Source organism: Rutidosis leptorrhynchoides, chromosome 11, assembly GCF_046630445.1.
Source record: "Rutidosis leptorrhynchoides isolate AG116_Rl617_1_P2 chromosome 11, CSIRO_AGI_Rlap_v1, whole genome shotgun sequence".
NCBI classification, from domain to species: domain Eukaryota; kingdom Viridiplantae; phylum Streptophyta; class Magnoliopsida; order Asterales; family Asteraceae; genus Rutidosis; species Rutidosis leptorrhynchoides.
Genome location: NC_092343.1, coordinates 104,446,710 through 104,463,217, shown reverse-complemented (window position 1 = coordinate 104,463,217; position 16,508 = coordinate 104,446,710). Strand labels below are relative to the sequence as shown.

The 16,508-nt window shown below is 36.7% G+C and overlaps 1 protein-coding gene across 1 annotated transcript in view; it reads left to right on the top strand.

Annotated features, from left to right (window-relative positions):
* Nucleotides 1–4,622, top strand: part of LOC139874835 (uncharacterized) — a 28,310-nt gene extending 23,688 nt beyond the window's left edge. The window contains exons 3-4 of the mRNA XM_071862229.1: nt 3,792–3,894; nt 4,021–4,622. Coding sequence (XP_071718330.1) covers nt 3,792–3,894; nt 4,021–4,622 — 705 coding nt within the window. The remainder of the gene's footprint in view (nt 1–3,791; nt 3,895–4,020) is intronic.
* The last annotated feature ends 11,886 nt before the right edge of the window (nt 4,623–16,508 follow it).

Here is a 16,508-nt window from a genome sequence, read left to right as displayed (position 1 = left end):
GGTTGGTACAATTAACACAAGCCTGAGCTTGGTTAACCTGCTGCGGCTGCGTCTTCAATTCTCCGAGTTGTTTAGCAAGGGATTCCATCTTGTCCGTGAGGGATTCGATAGCCGTCGTTTGATTGTTAAGTGCAGAGAGTGGGGCAGATGATGAAGTTGTTTCACCACTATTCCAGTCATGATGATGCATTGTCATGTTTTCGAGCAATTCCTATGCTTCGTCTGCGGTTTGGTTCATCAGATTCCCTTGAGCTGCTGCATCGATCATCGTCCTATGATTTACCGTAAGACCATTGTAGAAGGTACAGATTTGGACTGTCCGTTCTAGCTGGTGATTAGGGCATTTCTTCAGCAGGGTTTTGAATCGCTCACATGCGGTGTAAAGAGATTCATCATAACTTTGTTTGAAGTTAATGATGTCATTCTTTAGTTTGGTTTGTTTAGAAGGGGGAAATATTTGGTTAGGAATTTAGTAGCCATCTCTGTCCATGACGTGATGGAATCTTTTTCCAATCCTTCAAACCAAATTTGAGCATGATGAGTGAGAGAATAGGGGAACAAGTATAGCCTGACTATATCTTGTCCTATCCCTGGCTGTTTGTAGGAGTTCGAAAGAGATATGAATTTATCAAGGTGAGAATTAGGATCGTCATTCGGTAATCCATGAAACTGACAGCTATTCTGAATGAGCTGGATGATGTGATGTTTTAACTCGAATGAGTGTCCTTGAATCTCTGGAAATCGGATTGGTCCTCCTCGACCTTCAATCGAGAGTTTGGTATTTTCTGCTAAAGTAACGCGTAACGCCATTTGATTTTTGATTCGTGCTTCCTTGCGTGCTTTAGAGATTATTGCGTCTGGATCAGGTACGAATAACAACGGCCCTGGTCTAGATTGGGTTTGGGTTATACACTAGGTATGTCTTTTTGTTTTTAATTTTTCGCAAATAAACTAAAATTATAATAAGCTAAACTAAACTAATCTAATCTAATTCTAAGGTAATCTAATTTAATCTAACGTAATCTAAGGTAATCTAATCTAAGGTAGTCTAAAGTAATCTAAAGTAATTCAATTAATTAACTAACTATCCTATGGTGGAATATGTTTTTGGTTCTGGCTACTGATTCCCTGGTATTTCGGTAACGGAGCTTCGCACAAACTATTCAACAAACCAAGTGGCCAGGCCGACTACGGAGAGGCAGGATCCTTTTGGTCCCAATATAATTGGCGACTGTTCGGAAAATCCAATAACCAAGTCCGTGTATAATTGTGTTTCTTAGACACCACTAAATGCTTGTGAATAAGTTTGATAGAGAGCAGTATTGTCTGATACCAGTTCCCCGGCAGTGGCACTAAAAACTATAGTCTCTCTCTTAATATGGCCGAAACGGACGGTTTTTATTGCGCGGTGTCGTTAGGCCTCGGCTCGCCAGGATCATCCACTCGTGGGAGAGGGTACTGTTTTAAATTTATATTTAGCGGGGCCTAAATCTTACTACTCCTTATAAGTAAGGGAAGTATGACCTAGAGTCGTATTTTTGAGATATCAGTAACATCGAACCTATATTTTAGCCTAAGATAGTTAGGGAGTAGTGGATATTTATTTTTAGGATTTTCTAATTTAATAAGACAGATAAAGTAAATGCGATAAAATTTGTAATTTAGATAAGGTTAAAGTAAGTGCATATTATGATTTCGTCAGTTAAGTTCCCGAGATTATGGAATGCTGGCTCATGAATAGGCAGATGCCCTGTATTCATTACACTGGTCCTAAACACCCATGTCATAAGACATGTCACTGGGTACTGCGTTAGGCTTGAAGATTCTGAATAGACAGCAACGTCCCTTACCCCCGACGCCCGTGCAGTCTGACTACAGGCATACACGTTCAGACGGCTCATCCAATTGAGCGACTCGGTTGGGTGACGTATTAACATTCCAAAATGGTCTAAACTTTCTTAAGCATAATAGAATACATGGTTTACCATATCCGAGAGACGTGACGTGCCTCAATGCTTTCGTTAATGATTGGTAAAAGATAGTTAGGCCCTTAAAAACAGTTCAACCATAAAGAACACCATGGCCAAGTCAAGTCGACTTCCATGAACATGTTCGGTTATCCTAACGCTCCAATCATTTATGTGTCTAAACAAACATTTCCTTAATTAACTAAGACTCACTCAAGCGGGGTGAAATGCTTGAGACCGCGTTATGGTGCAGTGTACTGGTCAACACTAACCGTGTTCCATGGACTTACTTAGCAGAGGTACAGTTTACAACAACCGTTGTGCTTCAGCGTGCACGTACGAAGTTTATATGCTTGGTGACTACACTATCATGGTCTAGGACCGACAATGTACTAAGGATCTAGTCAGATGTTTCACTACGAAAGAGTCCTCAGTCAGAATCCAAAGCTCGATAGACTTACTACAACCGGTGTGCCTCGGTCGATCTTACATTGTATCTGATAGACTTCTCTTACCAAGGGGTGACACAGATAGTGTACTCTGGATCGGGGTTCGCGACTTCCGAATAACAGAGCCTATAACTACGTTCTATTAGTTGAAAAAGCAATTGAGTTTAAAGCATAATCAGAAAGCATTTCGATAGCATACACAAACCATAATATTATTTCGGCATTATAACTGCTTACATCATAGCATACACTAAAGATAACTACTCGCTAATCATGGCAATAATATCATAAAACATTATATAAGATAAAGGATAGAAGTACCAGTAGATTAAACGAGTTCCGAATACAAAAGTGACAACTTCAAGACTCTAAACCGCTCCTAATACAACCTTCAGCGTTCTTCTCCGGGTACTAGGTTTCCCGCACGGAGTCGAAGGCCTTGAGAGTATGACTAATATTGTACAAGAGAGAGAAAGAAGCGAATTGAAGTGTGTATTGGAATGAATGACAAAGACCCTTTAAATAGACTTGGAAATTGCCAGCATACGCCTGGCAGGCCGCATGGCAGGGAGTATGGCAAGGCGTATTTGGCAGGCCGTATGGCTGGCAGACCGCATGGTGGGCCATTTGTTGGCACGTATCTGGCAGGCCGTTTCCATACTGGCAAGCCATATGGCAGGCCCTATGGCAAGCCGTATGGTGTGCTGGTCAGCCTTGATTCCCCGGATCGTAACTTGATTTCTTTTCTTTCACCGTTTTTGCTCTAGAATCTTCGTTTTAGCTCCGATTCTCTTGATTCTTTTTGCACCGCCTTCGTAATTACTTGTTCTTCAATTCTAACTGACGAAGTGGGTATTTTTCCAATAAAGTTCGAATCTTTCTTGTTTTTGGGCCTTAATACCGGGGTGAAAACGTGACTTTTTAGCCGATACCAAGGATCCACAATCCGGAAAGCGTAACTAATGTGATCACTGACAACGAAAATAAATTTCTGATGTGTTACTATTCTCTTGGCGTAGTTGTAAGTATTAAAAGAATTTTTGCTTTTATTTATCATTTTGTAGATGGCAAGGTAAAACATAGATATTAGTGTTTCTGTTTAGGCGCAAGGTAAAACTTGGTCCCTTGCGTATGCCTTGAAACCATACGCAGTTTTGCCTTGCGCCCTAACGTAAAGGTTGCAACCATACGTAAGCTACCACTTACGCCTTTGCGTAAAGGTTGTGACCATATGCAAGGTACCCCATGCGTCTTCCAAACCATGCGCAAGAGCGCAAGGGAACTTGCGTATGGTGTGCAACCATACACAAGAACCCCTTTGCCTCCTTACGTCTTTCATTTTTTTTTTATTCATTTTTTAAAATCTACCATACAGGTTCGATCATTTGTTCAATGTTGTCGTCTGATAATCATAGTTGATGCTGCGCATTTGAAGTCAGGGTATTTGGGGACTAATTTAGTTGTTGTCGCAATGGATGGTAATTATGGAATTTTGCCATTGGCATATGGAATTGGTGAAGGCGAGACAAACGAGGTTTGGTCATGGTTTTTTAGCAACCTAAGATATCATTTAACGCTTTGTGGTATGGGTGATCGTATGTCAGAGCTTACTTTTATATTTGATCGTGCCCCTTCAATAGCACATGGTATTTCAAATGTCTTTCCCGAAGCGGTTTATGCATTTTGCGCACGTCATTTGTTCATGAACGTTAAGTCAATATCCAGCAAATTAAAGTATTTCAAATGGCGCTATTGGAAAATGGTTAAGGCTTACCGTGCGTCGGATTTTCAGGATCATCTTAGTGTATTTCAAAGAAGATTGAAAGTGACTCACAAATATCTACAAGACGTTGGTTTCCAGAAATTTTGCAGAAATAGAGCTGAACATGTTAGGTTTTCATATCTTACTAGCAACAGTGTAGAGTCTATCAACTCACTAAGTAAACATGCTCGAAAACTACCTATTTGCATGTTATTGGAATTTTTCCGCGCTTCAGTACAAAATTGGTATTTCAAACATCACAACACATCAGTTAGTCTTACTTCCACGGTTACTCCATATGTTGAATGTAAACTAGCCAAAAGGACGAAAAAATCTAGAAGGTGGCAAGCAATCCCATCGACAAACAATTTAATAGAAGTTCGTGATGGACGAAAAAACAGGATGGTTAATCTAGAAGATAGAGTGTGTTCATGTGGCAAGTGAATTATCGGGCATACTATGCAGACATGTTATTGCAGCAGCACGACACTTCAAAGTAGAGGATGTTACTTGTTATGTATCACGTTGGTTCACGACCGAAACTTATATAAATACGTATGTGGAACATATCCTTCCTTTACCCCATCGGTCAGAATGGTCAAATTCGGGGCCCGACGTTTTACAAATTATAAACAACCCCAATCCACTAAAAAGAAAACCTGGAAGCCCGAAAAGTACAAATCATAAACCTTCACAAGGTGAAGAAACTTCTAAAACAGTAAGAACATGTACTCGTTATAAAGAACCAGGTTATGGTAGGAATACGTGCAGCGCACCTTTTGACCGAACAGGTGAATCTACTTCAAAAAGGGTAGTTAAACAATCAGCCTCAAAATCGAAGGGTAAAGATAAATTCGAAGAGTTTAATGCTTATCAGTCTCAGTTTTATTCAGCGTGCAATTTAGGGAGCGATTAGGATTATTAATGATTTTATGTGTGATTTTCCAAACTCATTTAGGGTTATTTAATGTATTTTATGTGTATTTTATGTGCAATCACAATTTAGGATTATTTAATGTATTTAATGTAATTTATGTGATTTTATGTGTATTTTATGTTGCAAAAAACCAATAATAAGGAAGTCGCGCAAGGACGCAAGAATCATCTTGCGCCTTCTAAATCATCAAACGCATGGAAGCAAAACAGTTCTTGCATCTCGGCAAAGGAAGGCGCAAGTATGCCTTTGCGCCTATAAAACCGGACGCAAGCACGCAAACATTAACTTGCACCTACAAAAAAATAATACTTGCGCCCACAAATAACAGGACGCAAGGACGCAAATAATAACTTGCGCTGCCAAAAAACGATACGCAAGGCGCAAGGACATTCTTGCGCCTATCCAGTTTGTCTACCCAACTTATACAGACAATATGTAATAGACCAAATATTCAGTTTTAGATACAAAAGGTATTTATCAACAACCTATTTACTTGTGGGTTCTTTAGTTGATGGTGGCGGATCAAGTGTATCAAACCGTGCCCGGAAGAACGTTCTCGCCATTCTCAATCTATAATCATGTGCAGCCTTTTTTGCATCTCCAATGTTTGGGATTTCATCCCAACCAAAAGCAACTCGCTCCATGTGGATGCACACCCAAACACCGTAATCCCCATTAATACCACACTGAGTTGGCGAGACCGGTGCATTTTCGATCATAAACTCTACGCTCTCCTTGTTCTCGTAGTAATCAACAATCTGGGAGTCTTGTACTTTGTTGTAATAGTCAATTGCCTTCAAGTAGATAGGCAAGTGAACTCCCAGATTTGTGTAGGCGGCTTGAATTTGTGTGTCTGCAATACTCGGTAAACTATCAAATATTCTAATCTTTTGATCCTCCAAACTCAACACAAACAGCACAAAGTCTTGAGGTTACTCAATGTGTACAGGGATCAATATCTGCAACATTTACAATCAAATACTTAGCAAAATCAAAAGGCACTAGATACGCAAGGACGCAAGGTAACCTTGTGTCTGTGCTACCCAAGAGGCACAAGGACGCAAGATTACCTTGCGTTCAGTTAACCATACAGACGCAAGTACGCAACGAGCCATACGCAAGGGCGCAAGTAGTATCTTGCGCCTTGGGCCATACGGATGCACACATATGCAAGGATGAAACAAAAACCTTGCGTCTTACTGCAAACCATACGCAAGGGCACAAGGTTTACAGAATCCTTTTAACCATACGCAAGGGTGCAAGACAAACCTTGCGTATGGTTAAAACATACGTGCAAGGGCGCAAGGTTTCCTTGCGCCCAAACAGAAACAGGCAAACTCATCTGGAAACAAGCAAACTCATCTGGAGAGTGACTAACCTTGTCACATTCTGCCCAAGATGGATAGAGCTCCTGACTACCATCCCCAAGTCCAATAAGATACATATAATCCGGAGAGTTTTGTCATGTGATCCTTACTTCTGAGTCAAAATTATCATTATCTTGTGCTTCTTTGTCCTTCTGGGTTTGAGTGGAATCGTAGAAAGATTGAAAGTTTGCAAGCTGATTTAGGAAACCCAATGGCATGATTGTCCACCGAGAACTACAAATATACGAGTCCCCTATCGGGTAATCAGGACTCAAAGCCATCTGGCTAGCTCTGGGGAGTACCCTCTGTCGATATCTCAGAAAGAATTTCGCCCATCCATCAGTATGCTATAATGTTTGATTAAATAAATACACAATGTCACAAAATTTTAAATTAATTAATGTTTAATTATTAAATTACGAAGGAAGTTACTTACTATGTTCTCCAAATAACCGGAATATCCATCTCCAAGTAATCAGATCCAAAACTCGGTGTTGATGTAAATAAAATGTTCATTCTGAAAAATGAACATGCATCGGGTTTCTTGCTTATTCTCGACCATAGTCTTCGGATCTTTTGATGGGCCGACATGCTTTCTCCCGTCTCTCCAAGCATTAGGTGGTGGTGGTGGTTGTAGAGTTCCTTGATCATTCACAAGCTTATCAACCATCGCCCATACTTCTTCGTCACTAACCCACTCCTTTTGAGATCTTACACGCTTAGCATTAGGTGGTGGTGGTGGTTTTAGAGTTTCCACAGGCACCTCAACTGTTTTCTGAGGATCGTTTTGTTCCTCGGTATCTAGATTCACAACTTGATCTTCCTGATGAACTTCATGATCTTTTGTCACCTTTATCCTTTTCAGTTTCCGTTCAACAACATCATCCAACTATGAAAATACAATAAATAGAAAGTCAGGAAGAAAGGTCGCAAGGACGCAAGACAATACTTGCGTCCACTAAACCAGACGCAAGGTCGTAAAACGAAACTTGCGCACAAATAAACGCACAAGCACGCAAATAGAACTTTGCACCTACTAACCAGCGACATGCAAACTCGCGAGGTTGGCCTTGTGCCCAGTAAAAACAAACTCACAAGGATGCAAGGTGAACCTTGCGTACACCTAGGAGATTAAACCGTAAATTTAACCCAACTAAATTCTGATAATTATCAGTTTATAAATATTTAGGAAATACACTAACCTTCTCAACGAGTTTTCTATACCCCGGAGTTGTGAATGGGGAGTTTAAGATATTAATTGGCCGTATTTCGCATTTACCACGTCTAACCCATGGAGCGGATTTGTCGTTCTCATTGTCAGAAAAAGATCGACCAATAATATCATCTTGCTCATCATGACGTTCTTCGAGATCGAATAACCGTTTTTCCTGAAGTGACAATCGTTTTTCTTGTTCGAACAATTGTTTCCTACACTCGGCCAACTCTTTTTCTTGAGTTTCCAAACGTTTCACCAATGACGAGTACAGGCGATGTAAATCGATCATGTCGGTAGAACGATCAAGCACAGGCTCCTCATTATCCACATCCTCATACACAGACTCATTGACAGGCTCATTAACAGGATCCTCGTCATCATTATTTTTGCCTTAAAAGTACGAGTCACTGTTTATCCACCATTGACACGCACTCTCAATCTCAGTGGGTTTCAAGCCACGAAGAGGTCTTTTATTCTTCGGAAAATTTTCCTGTTCCTAAAAAAGATTTGGTCAGAAAAGACAAAATTTAATAGTCGCAAGGACGCAAGAAGAGCCTTGCGCATCAATAACAACCGCGCAAGGTTGCACAATTGACCTTCGCAGTTAAAATCTCAACCGCGCAAGGACGCAAGACATACCTTGCGCTTGAATCACATTGACGCAAGGTTGCAGTAGTAACCTTGCGTAGTAAACAACTGAAGGCGCAAGGTCGCAAGGAAATACCTTACGTCCGTTAAATCAGGCGCAAGGTCGCAATACCTACCTTGCGCCTGGAGAGTCAGCTATTTTGTCACATTTATTTTATTAAAAAGATAGAAGTAACGTAAAAACAATAGATATATGATAATGCTAAAAACGAACATATATTTCATAGCATTATTCCTCAAGAAAGACAAGCTTTTAGTTGCAATTGTTCTATTTACAAGTGATATTCGTTTAAATAATAAAAGGTGAAGACAAAAGACAGATTCAACGAATTGAAGACGCAAACGACCAAAAAGCTCAAAAGTACAAAAGACAATCAAAGAGGTTCCAATTATTGATAAGAAACGTCTCGAAATTACAAGAGTACAAGATTCAAAACGCAAAGTACAAGATATTAAATTGTACGCAAGGACGTTCGAAAATCCGGAACCGGGACCAGAGTCAACTCTCAACGCTCGACGCAACGGACTAAAAATTACAAGTCAACTATGCACATAAATATAATATAATATTTAAATAATTCTTATAATTATTTAATATATTATATTTATTTAAAACCGTCGGTAAACAAAGAGCCAAACTCCTCTGAGCTGTAAAAGCAAACTCCGCGACTCGCGGAGTTTGAAGGCCAAAAAGGCCGCGAGTCGCGGAGCCCCAAAAGTCGAAAATCCCTATAAAAGCAAACGAATTCTGATCGCAAAAATCACAAAAAAAATCCATCCATCTCTCTATCTATATCGTATATATTTATATTTATATTTTAATTTTAATTTTAATTTTAATTTTAATCCTAATAATAAGGGTATGTTAGCGAATGTTGTAAGGGTGTAAGTCGAAATTCTGTCCGTGTAACGCTACGCTATTTTTAATCATTGTAAGTTATGTTCAACCTTTTTGCTTTAATGTCTCGTAGCTAAGTTATTATTATGCTTATTTAATCCGAAGTAATCATGATGTTGGGCTAATTACTAAAATTGGGTAATTGGGCTTTGTACCATAATTGGGGTTTGGACAAAAGAACGACACTTGTGGAAATTAGACTATGGGCTATTAATGGGTTTTATATTAACTAAACAATACCTTGTTAATTTAATATACAAACTTATAATTCGACGTATTTATATATAACCACATACGCTTGACTGGGTACGGTGGGCGGGATATCTATAAATACCAATAATTATTCATTTTACCGGATACGGAACTGGATTAATAGTTAATAGACTTGTTGAAACAGGGGTGAATTACATTCAAGGGTAATTGGTGTAATTGTTAATAAAGTAGTAAAACCTTGGTTTACACGCAGTCGATAACCTGGTGTATTCATTAAACAAAGTATTAAAACCTTGTTACAATTCGAATCACCAATTAGTTGGAATATTTGACTTCGGGAATAAGAATAATTTGACGAAGGCTTTCGCTCTTTATATTTATGACTGATGGACTATTATGGACAAATCCGTATAGACATATTAAATAATCCAGGACAAAGGACAATTAACCCATGGGCATAAAACTAAAATCAACACGTCAAACATCATGATTACGGAAGTTTAAATAAGCATAATTCTTTTATTTCATATTTAATTTCCTTTATTTTATATTTAATTGCACTTCTAATTATCGCATTTTTATTGTTATTGTATTTAATTGCACTTTTAATTATCGTACTTTTTAATTATCGCAAGTTTATTTTATCGCACTTTTAATTTAAGTCTTGTATTTATATTTATTATTTTACATTTGGTTTTAACTGCGACTAAAGCTTTAAAATCGACAAACCGGTCATTAAACGATAAAAACCCCCCTTTATAATAATAATATTACTTATATATATATATATATATATATTTGCATTTTTATAAAAGTAAACTAATATAGCGTTAAGCTTTGTTTAAAAAGATTCCCTGTGGAACGAACCGGACTTACTAAAAACTACACTACTGTACGATTAGGTACACTGCCTATAAGTGTTGTAGCAAGGTTTAAGTATATCCATTCTATAAATAAATAAATATCTTGTGTAAAATTGTATCGTATTTAATAGTATTTTCTGCTAAAATTTAATTGTATTTTATACCCCTTAGCTTTGACATCAAGTATTTTTGGCGCCGCTGCCGGGGAACCTCTTAAAAGCCGGAAGCGCAACGCTAATATAAAAAAAAAATTATGTATTTTTAAGATTTTGTTAAATATTTAAGTTTTATAAAGTTTCTTTATTTTTATATAAGTTTTATTTAAGTATTTTGTTTTTATTTAAAAACATATAAAAAATATATATATAAATCTAGTTTTAAGATTTTTATTTATAAAATTATAAAGTAATTCTATTTTTATTTAAGTTTTAAATATAAGTTTTTATTATACACACATTTTTTTTTATATAAACAGAAAAAATTAAAAACAGAAAATAAAAAAAAATAAATAAAGGAAAACGCGTCGAATTTAAATAACCTGTCAGTTGAAAACTGGAACCCCGCGACTCGCGGGGTTTGATGCCTTGAATACCGCAACTCGCGGAGGGTAACTGACACGCGACAGAACCCTAATTCTGCATTAATTACGGGTAATTAATTATTATTATTATTATTTAACCCTAATTATTATTATTATTATAATTAGTTTTATTTTAAGTTTTACTTTTTATTTAATTTGTTTTATTTAGTAAATTAGTTTAATTAAATTATAAAATTAATAGTTTTATAAAATAAATAATATAAAAATAATATTTTTATAAAAATTGTAATTTTTACAACTTTTTGTATATTTTTATATTTTGTCCCTTTTTAATTGTTTTAGCGTAATATTTGTATTTTTAGCTCATATTTAGTTTTAAACTTAGATTTTGCCATAGTTATTTTTACTTCTAGATTTTTAGGCTTTACCGTAGAATTCCTTAAGTGCTTTTTCTTTAGAATAAGATTTAGGTGCTTTAGAATTTTGTGACACCTTTTTAAGTTCTAGTTTCTTTTTAAGTTATTTCCATTTGGGATATAGTTTTACTTGTAAGCTTTAATATTTTTAGACGACTTTTACCTATGTATCAATTATCATTCCAATTAGTAATCTCAATTTGCGATTATAATTTTAAGTTAGTTGTAGTAATAAGGTTAGGTTAGTCAAGTATTTCTAAGTTTTATAAGTTTCTTTTATTTTTCCTTCACCTTTTATTTTTCAACCATTTTTCTTTTTTGACCTTTTTCCGACGAACTCTTTTTCTTTCTTATTTCTCGCTATTCTAGTTTTAGGACATAGATTTTTATTCTACTTCTTATCTTAATTTCTTAAAATTACGAAAATTTATTTTAAGTGGTTAAATTGATAGACATCAAAATTTTCTGGTTCGTAGTAATAGTTGGATTTGTACGTGGACCGGGTTATTGGAGCCAAACAGTCCTCAATTATATTGAGACCAAACGAATCCTGCCCCTCTGCTGCATCTTTTGGCTATTCGAAACATGGGCAAAATCAGAAAAGTCTATTGATTGGATAACTTATTATAATTTTTCTTTCCTTTTAAAAACTAATAGGATATTCAGTGAATGCACCGAGCAAGACGTTCACCACCTTTTGTACGTTCACCACCTGTAACTAGATCAAGACATTTAGCAAATATTACTGCCGTTGATTTTTCTTTAGAATCGTCATCCAGTCAACCAAGTACTTCAGTTCAAATTTCCAATAATCCATTTTTTGAACCCGGCCTCACAATTGAGAATCCGGAGAATATTCAGGAACGATTCGTAGATCCTGAACCACTAAACTTTTCTCCGGAACCACCAATCATTCAAACAGAGATTGTTGAGGAACGAACCATTAAATCAGAATCCTCTAGTGATTCCGATTCAACAAATTCAATTATGGAGAATCTGGAACCTTTAAGTATGGAAGACCGAATGAGAGCTAAACGCACTGGCCAAGGTCACGCAATTACTCATCCAGACATTAATGCGCCAGATTATGAAATCAAAGGATAAATTCTACACATGGTGACTAATCAATGCCAATTTAGTGGTGCGCCGAAGGAAGATCCAAATGAACATCTACGTACCTTTAATAGGATCTGCACACTATTTAAAATCCGAGAAGTGGAGGATGAACAGATATATCTCATGTTATTTCCCTGGACTTTAAAGGGAGAAGCCAAAGATTGGTTGGAATCGTTACCTGAAGGTGCAATCGATACATGGGACGTTTTAGTTGACAAATTTCTTAAATAATTCTTTCCGGCATCTAAAGCCGTAAGACTTCAAGCAGAAATTGTTACGTTCACACAGAAACCGAATGAAACTCTATATGAGGCATGGACTAGATATGGAAAGTTATTAAGAGGATGTCCGCAACATGGTTTAGACACCTGTCAAATAGTACAAATATTCTACCAAGGATGCGACATCACTACAAGGAAAGACATAGATATAGCAGCTGGTGGTTCTATTATGAAGAAAACCGAAACTGATGCTTACAAAATTATTGATAACACTGCTTCCCACTCACATGAGTGGCACCAAGAAAAAGATATCGTTAGATCATCTAAAGCAGCTAGATCCGATTCTAGCCACGACTTAGATTCCATTTCCGCAAAGATAGATGCTGTGGAGAGACGAATGGAAAAGATGACTAAAGATATTCACTCAATACGAATTAGTTGTGAGCAGTGTGGAGGACCACATTTGACAAAAGATTATCTCAGTATCGAATTAACAATGGAACAAAGAGAGAATATTTCATACATAAACCAAAGGCCTGGAAATAATTATCAGAATAATTATCAACCGCCAAGACCGATTTACAATCAAAACCAGAGTTATAACAGAAATATTCCATACAACAACCAACAAGGTCCTAGCAATCAACAAGTATCCAATAATACTTACAACCAGCAAAGACCTAATTTTCAAAACAAACCACCACAACAAACCGATGATAAAAAGCCGAATTTAGAAGATATGATGATGAAGCTAGTTGAAACTCAAACGCAGTTTTTCACATCTCAAAAACAAACTAATGAACAAAATGCTCAAGCATTTAGAAATCAACAAGCTTCTATTCAAAATCTGGAACAAGAAGTAAGTAACCTAGTAAGGTTAATAGGTGAAAGAAAACCGGGAAGTCTACCTAGTGATACAAATGCTAACCCCCGGAATGAAACAGCTAAAGCTATTACCACAAGAAGTGGTACAACACTTAAACCACCTGAAATACCTGTAATTTCTGATGAAGCTATTCCTACTCCACAAGAACCACAACCTGATCAAGATAAGGAAAAAGAACCGGTAGTTGAAAAGGTTAATGAAGATAACACAGTTAAGGCTAAACCTTATGTTAAACCATACCAACCACCACTTCCTTACCCGAGTAAAATGAAGAAAGAGAAACTTGAAGCCGAGCAATCCAAATTCTTGGATATGTTTAAACAGATAAATGTAAATCTTCCTTTCATTGATGTGATTTCAGGAATGCCTAGATATGCTAAATTCTTGAAAGATCTAATCTCAAATAGAAAGAAAATGGAAGAACTCTCGGCTGTTACCATGAATGCTAATTGTTCAGCAGTGTTGTTGAATAAGATACCAGAAAAACTATCTGATCCAAGAAGTTTCACAATTCCATGTTTTCTGGGTAGTCTCAGTTCAATAGAAGCATTGGCAGATTTAGGTGCTAGTATAAATCTAATGCCGTATTCACTATACGCTAAACTAGACCTTGGAGAATTGAAACCAACAAGAATAAGCATACAACTAGGGATAATGGAGAACATGCTAGTTAAAGTTGGTACTTTAGTATTTCCAGTAGATTTTGTTGTTCTGGACATGGAAGAAGATTCTCAAGTTCCTCTCATATTAGGAAGACCATTCTTAAACACGGCTAAAGCAATGATAGACGTGTTCGGTAAGAAACTGACCCTAAGTATAGAGGATGAGAGTGTTACCTTTTCAGTTGATAGAGCAATGCAACAACCACAATCTGCAGATGATACATGTTATTATATTCAAACTATAGATGCACATGCAGAATTATTAGAAGAATTTCCAGAATTACAAGGAACAGGAGAATGTTCTTTAGGAGAAGGTAATGAACCAATTGATGAAGCTGAAATGTTAGCTACACTTGTAGCTAATGGATATGAACCAACAACAGAAGAAATTCAAATGCTAAAAGAAGAAGACAGATATCGATACAAATCATCGATAGAAGAACCTCCGAAATTAGAGTTAAAGCCACTTCCAAACCATTTGGAATACGCTTATTTACATGGTGAATCTGAATTACCTGTAATAATATCGTCTTCTCTTACTGAAAATGAGAAATCACAACTCATTTCTGTGTTAAAAGCTCATAAACCAGCCATTGCATGGAAGATTCATGATATTAAAGGAATAAGTCCTTCGTATTGCACACATAAAATCCTTATGGAAGAAGGTCATAAAACGTATGTGCAACGCCAACGAAGACTAAATCCTAATATGCAAGATGTAGTTAAGAAAGAGATTATTAAACTGCTAGATGCAGGTCTAATTTATCCAATCTCTGATAGTCCATGGGTAAGCCCAGTTCAATGCGTACCTAAGAAGGGTGGCATGACTGTCATTACAAATGAGAAAAATGAGCTTATTCCTACTAGGACTGTAACAGGATGGCGTGTATGTATTGATTATTGAAAATTAAATGACGCCACCAGAAAAGATCACTTTCCCTTACCTTTCATTGATCAAATGTTGGAAAGATTAGCCGGAAATAGTTACTATTGTTTTCTAGATGGATTTTCTGGATATTTTCAAATTCCAATAGCACCCGAAGATCAAGAGAAAACCACATTCACGTGCCCTTATGGTACTTTTTCTTACAAACGCATGCCATTTGGACTTTGTAACGCCCCTGCAACCTTTCAAAGGTGTATGATGGCGATTTTTCATGACATGATAGAAGAATGCATGGAAGTATTCATAGATGACTTTTCAGTCTTCGGTGATACATTTGAATCATGTCTAGTTAATCTGGAACGAATGCTAATTAGATGCGAACAATCAAATCTAGTTCTTAATTAGGAGAAATGCCATTTCATGGTTAAAGAAGGCATCGTTCTTGGACATAAAATTTCAAAAGAAGGAATTGAAGTGGATAGAGCTAAAGTAGATGTAATTGCTAAACTTCCACATCCCACCAATGTTAGAGGAGTTAGGAGTTTTCTAGGGCATGCCGGTTTTTACCGACGTTTCATAAAAGATTTTTCTAAAATTGCAACTCCTATGAATAAACTCCTAGAAAAAGATGTTCCATTCATCTTTACAGATGAGTGTATCAAATCTTTTAATATTCTTAAAGAAAAACTAACTAATGCGCCGATCATGATAACACCAAATTGGAATCTACCATTTGAACTAATGTGCGATGCAAGTGATTTTGCAATGGGAGCCGTTTTAGGACAAAGGATTGAAAAACGATTTCAACCTATATATTATGCTAGTAAGACGTTACAAGGAGCACAAACGAACTATACAACTACTGAAAAAGAACTCCTTGCTATTGTCTTTGCTTTTGACAAATTTCGATCATATCTCGTTCTAGCAAAAACGGTGGTCTATACCGACCATTCTGCTCTTAGATACCTATTTTCAAAACAAGATGCTAAACCAAGATTAATCCGTTGGATCTTACTCTTACAAGAGTTTGATATTGAAATCCGAGATAAAAGAGGAGCAGAAAATCTCGCCGCTGATCATCTTTCTCGTCTTGAAAATCCCGAATTAGAAGTTCTAAATGAATCGGCCATACAAGACAACTTTCCTGATGAATATCTATTGAAGATAGATTATAAAGAAATCCCATGGTTTGCAGACTATGCAAACTACTTAGTTTGTGGATTCCTTGAAAAAGGATTATCGTACCAAAGACGAAAGAAATTCTTCAGTGATATAAAACACTATTTTTGGGAAGATCCACATCTGTTTAAAAGTTGTCCCGATGGAATAATACGCCGATGTGTATTTGGAGATGAAGCTAGTAAAATTTTAAACTATTGTCACACAGGACCAACAGGAGGGCATTATGGGCCTCAACTAACAGCAAGAAAAGTTTATGATGCTGGATTCTATTGGCCTAC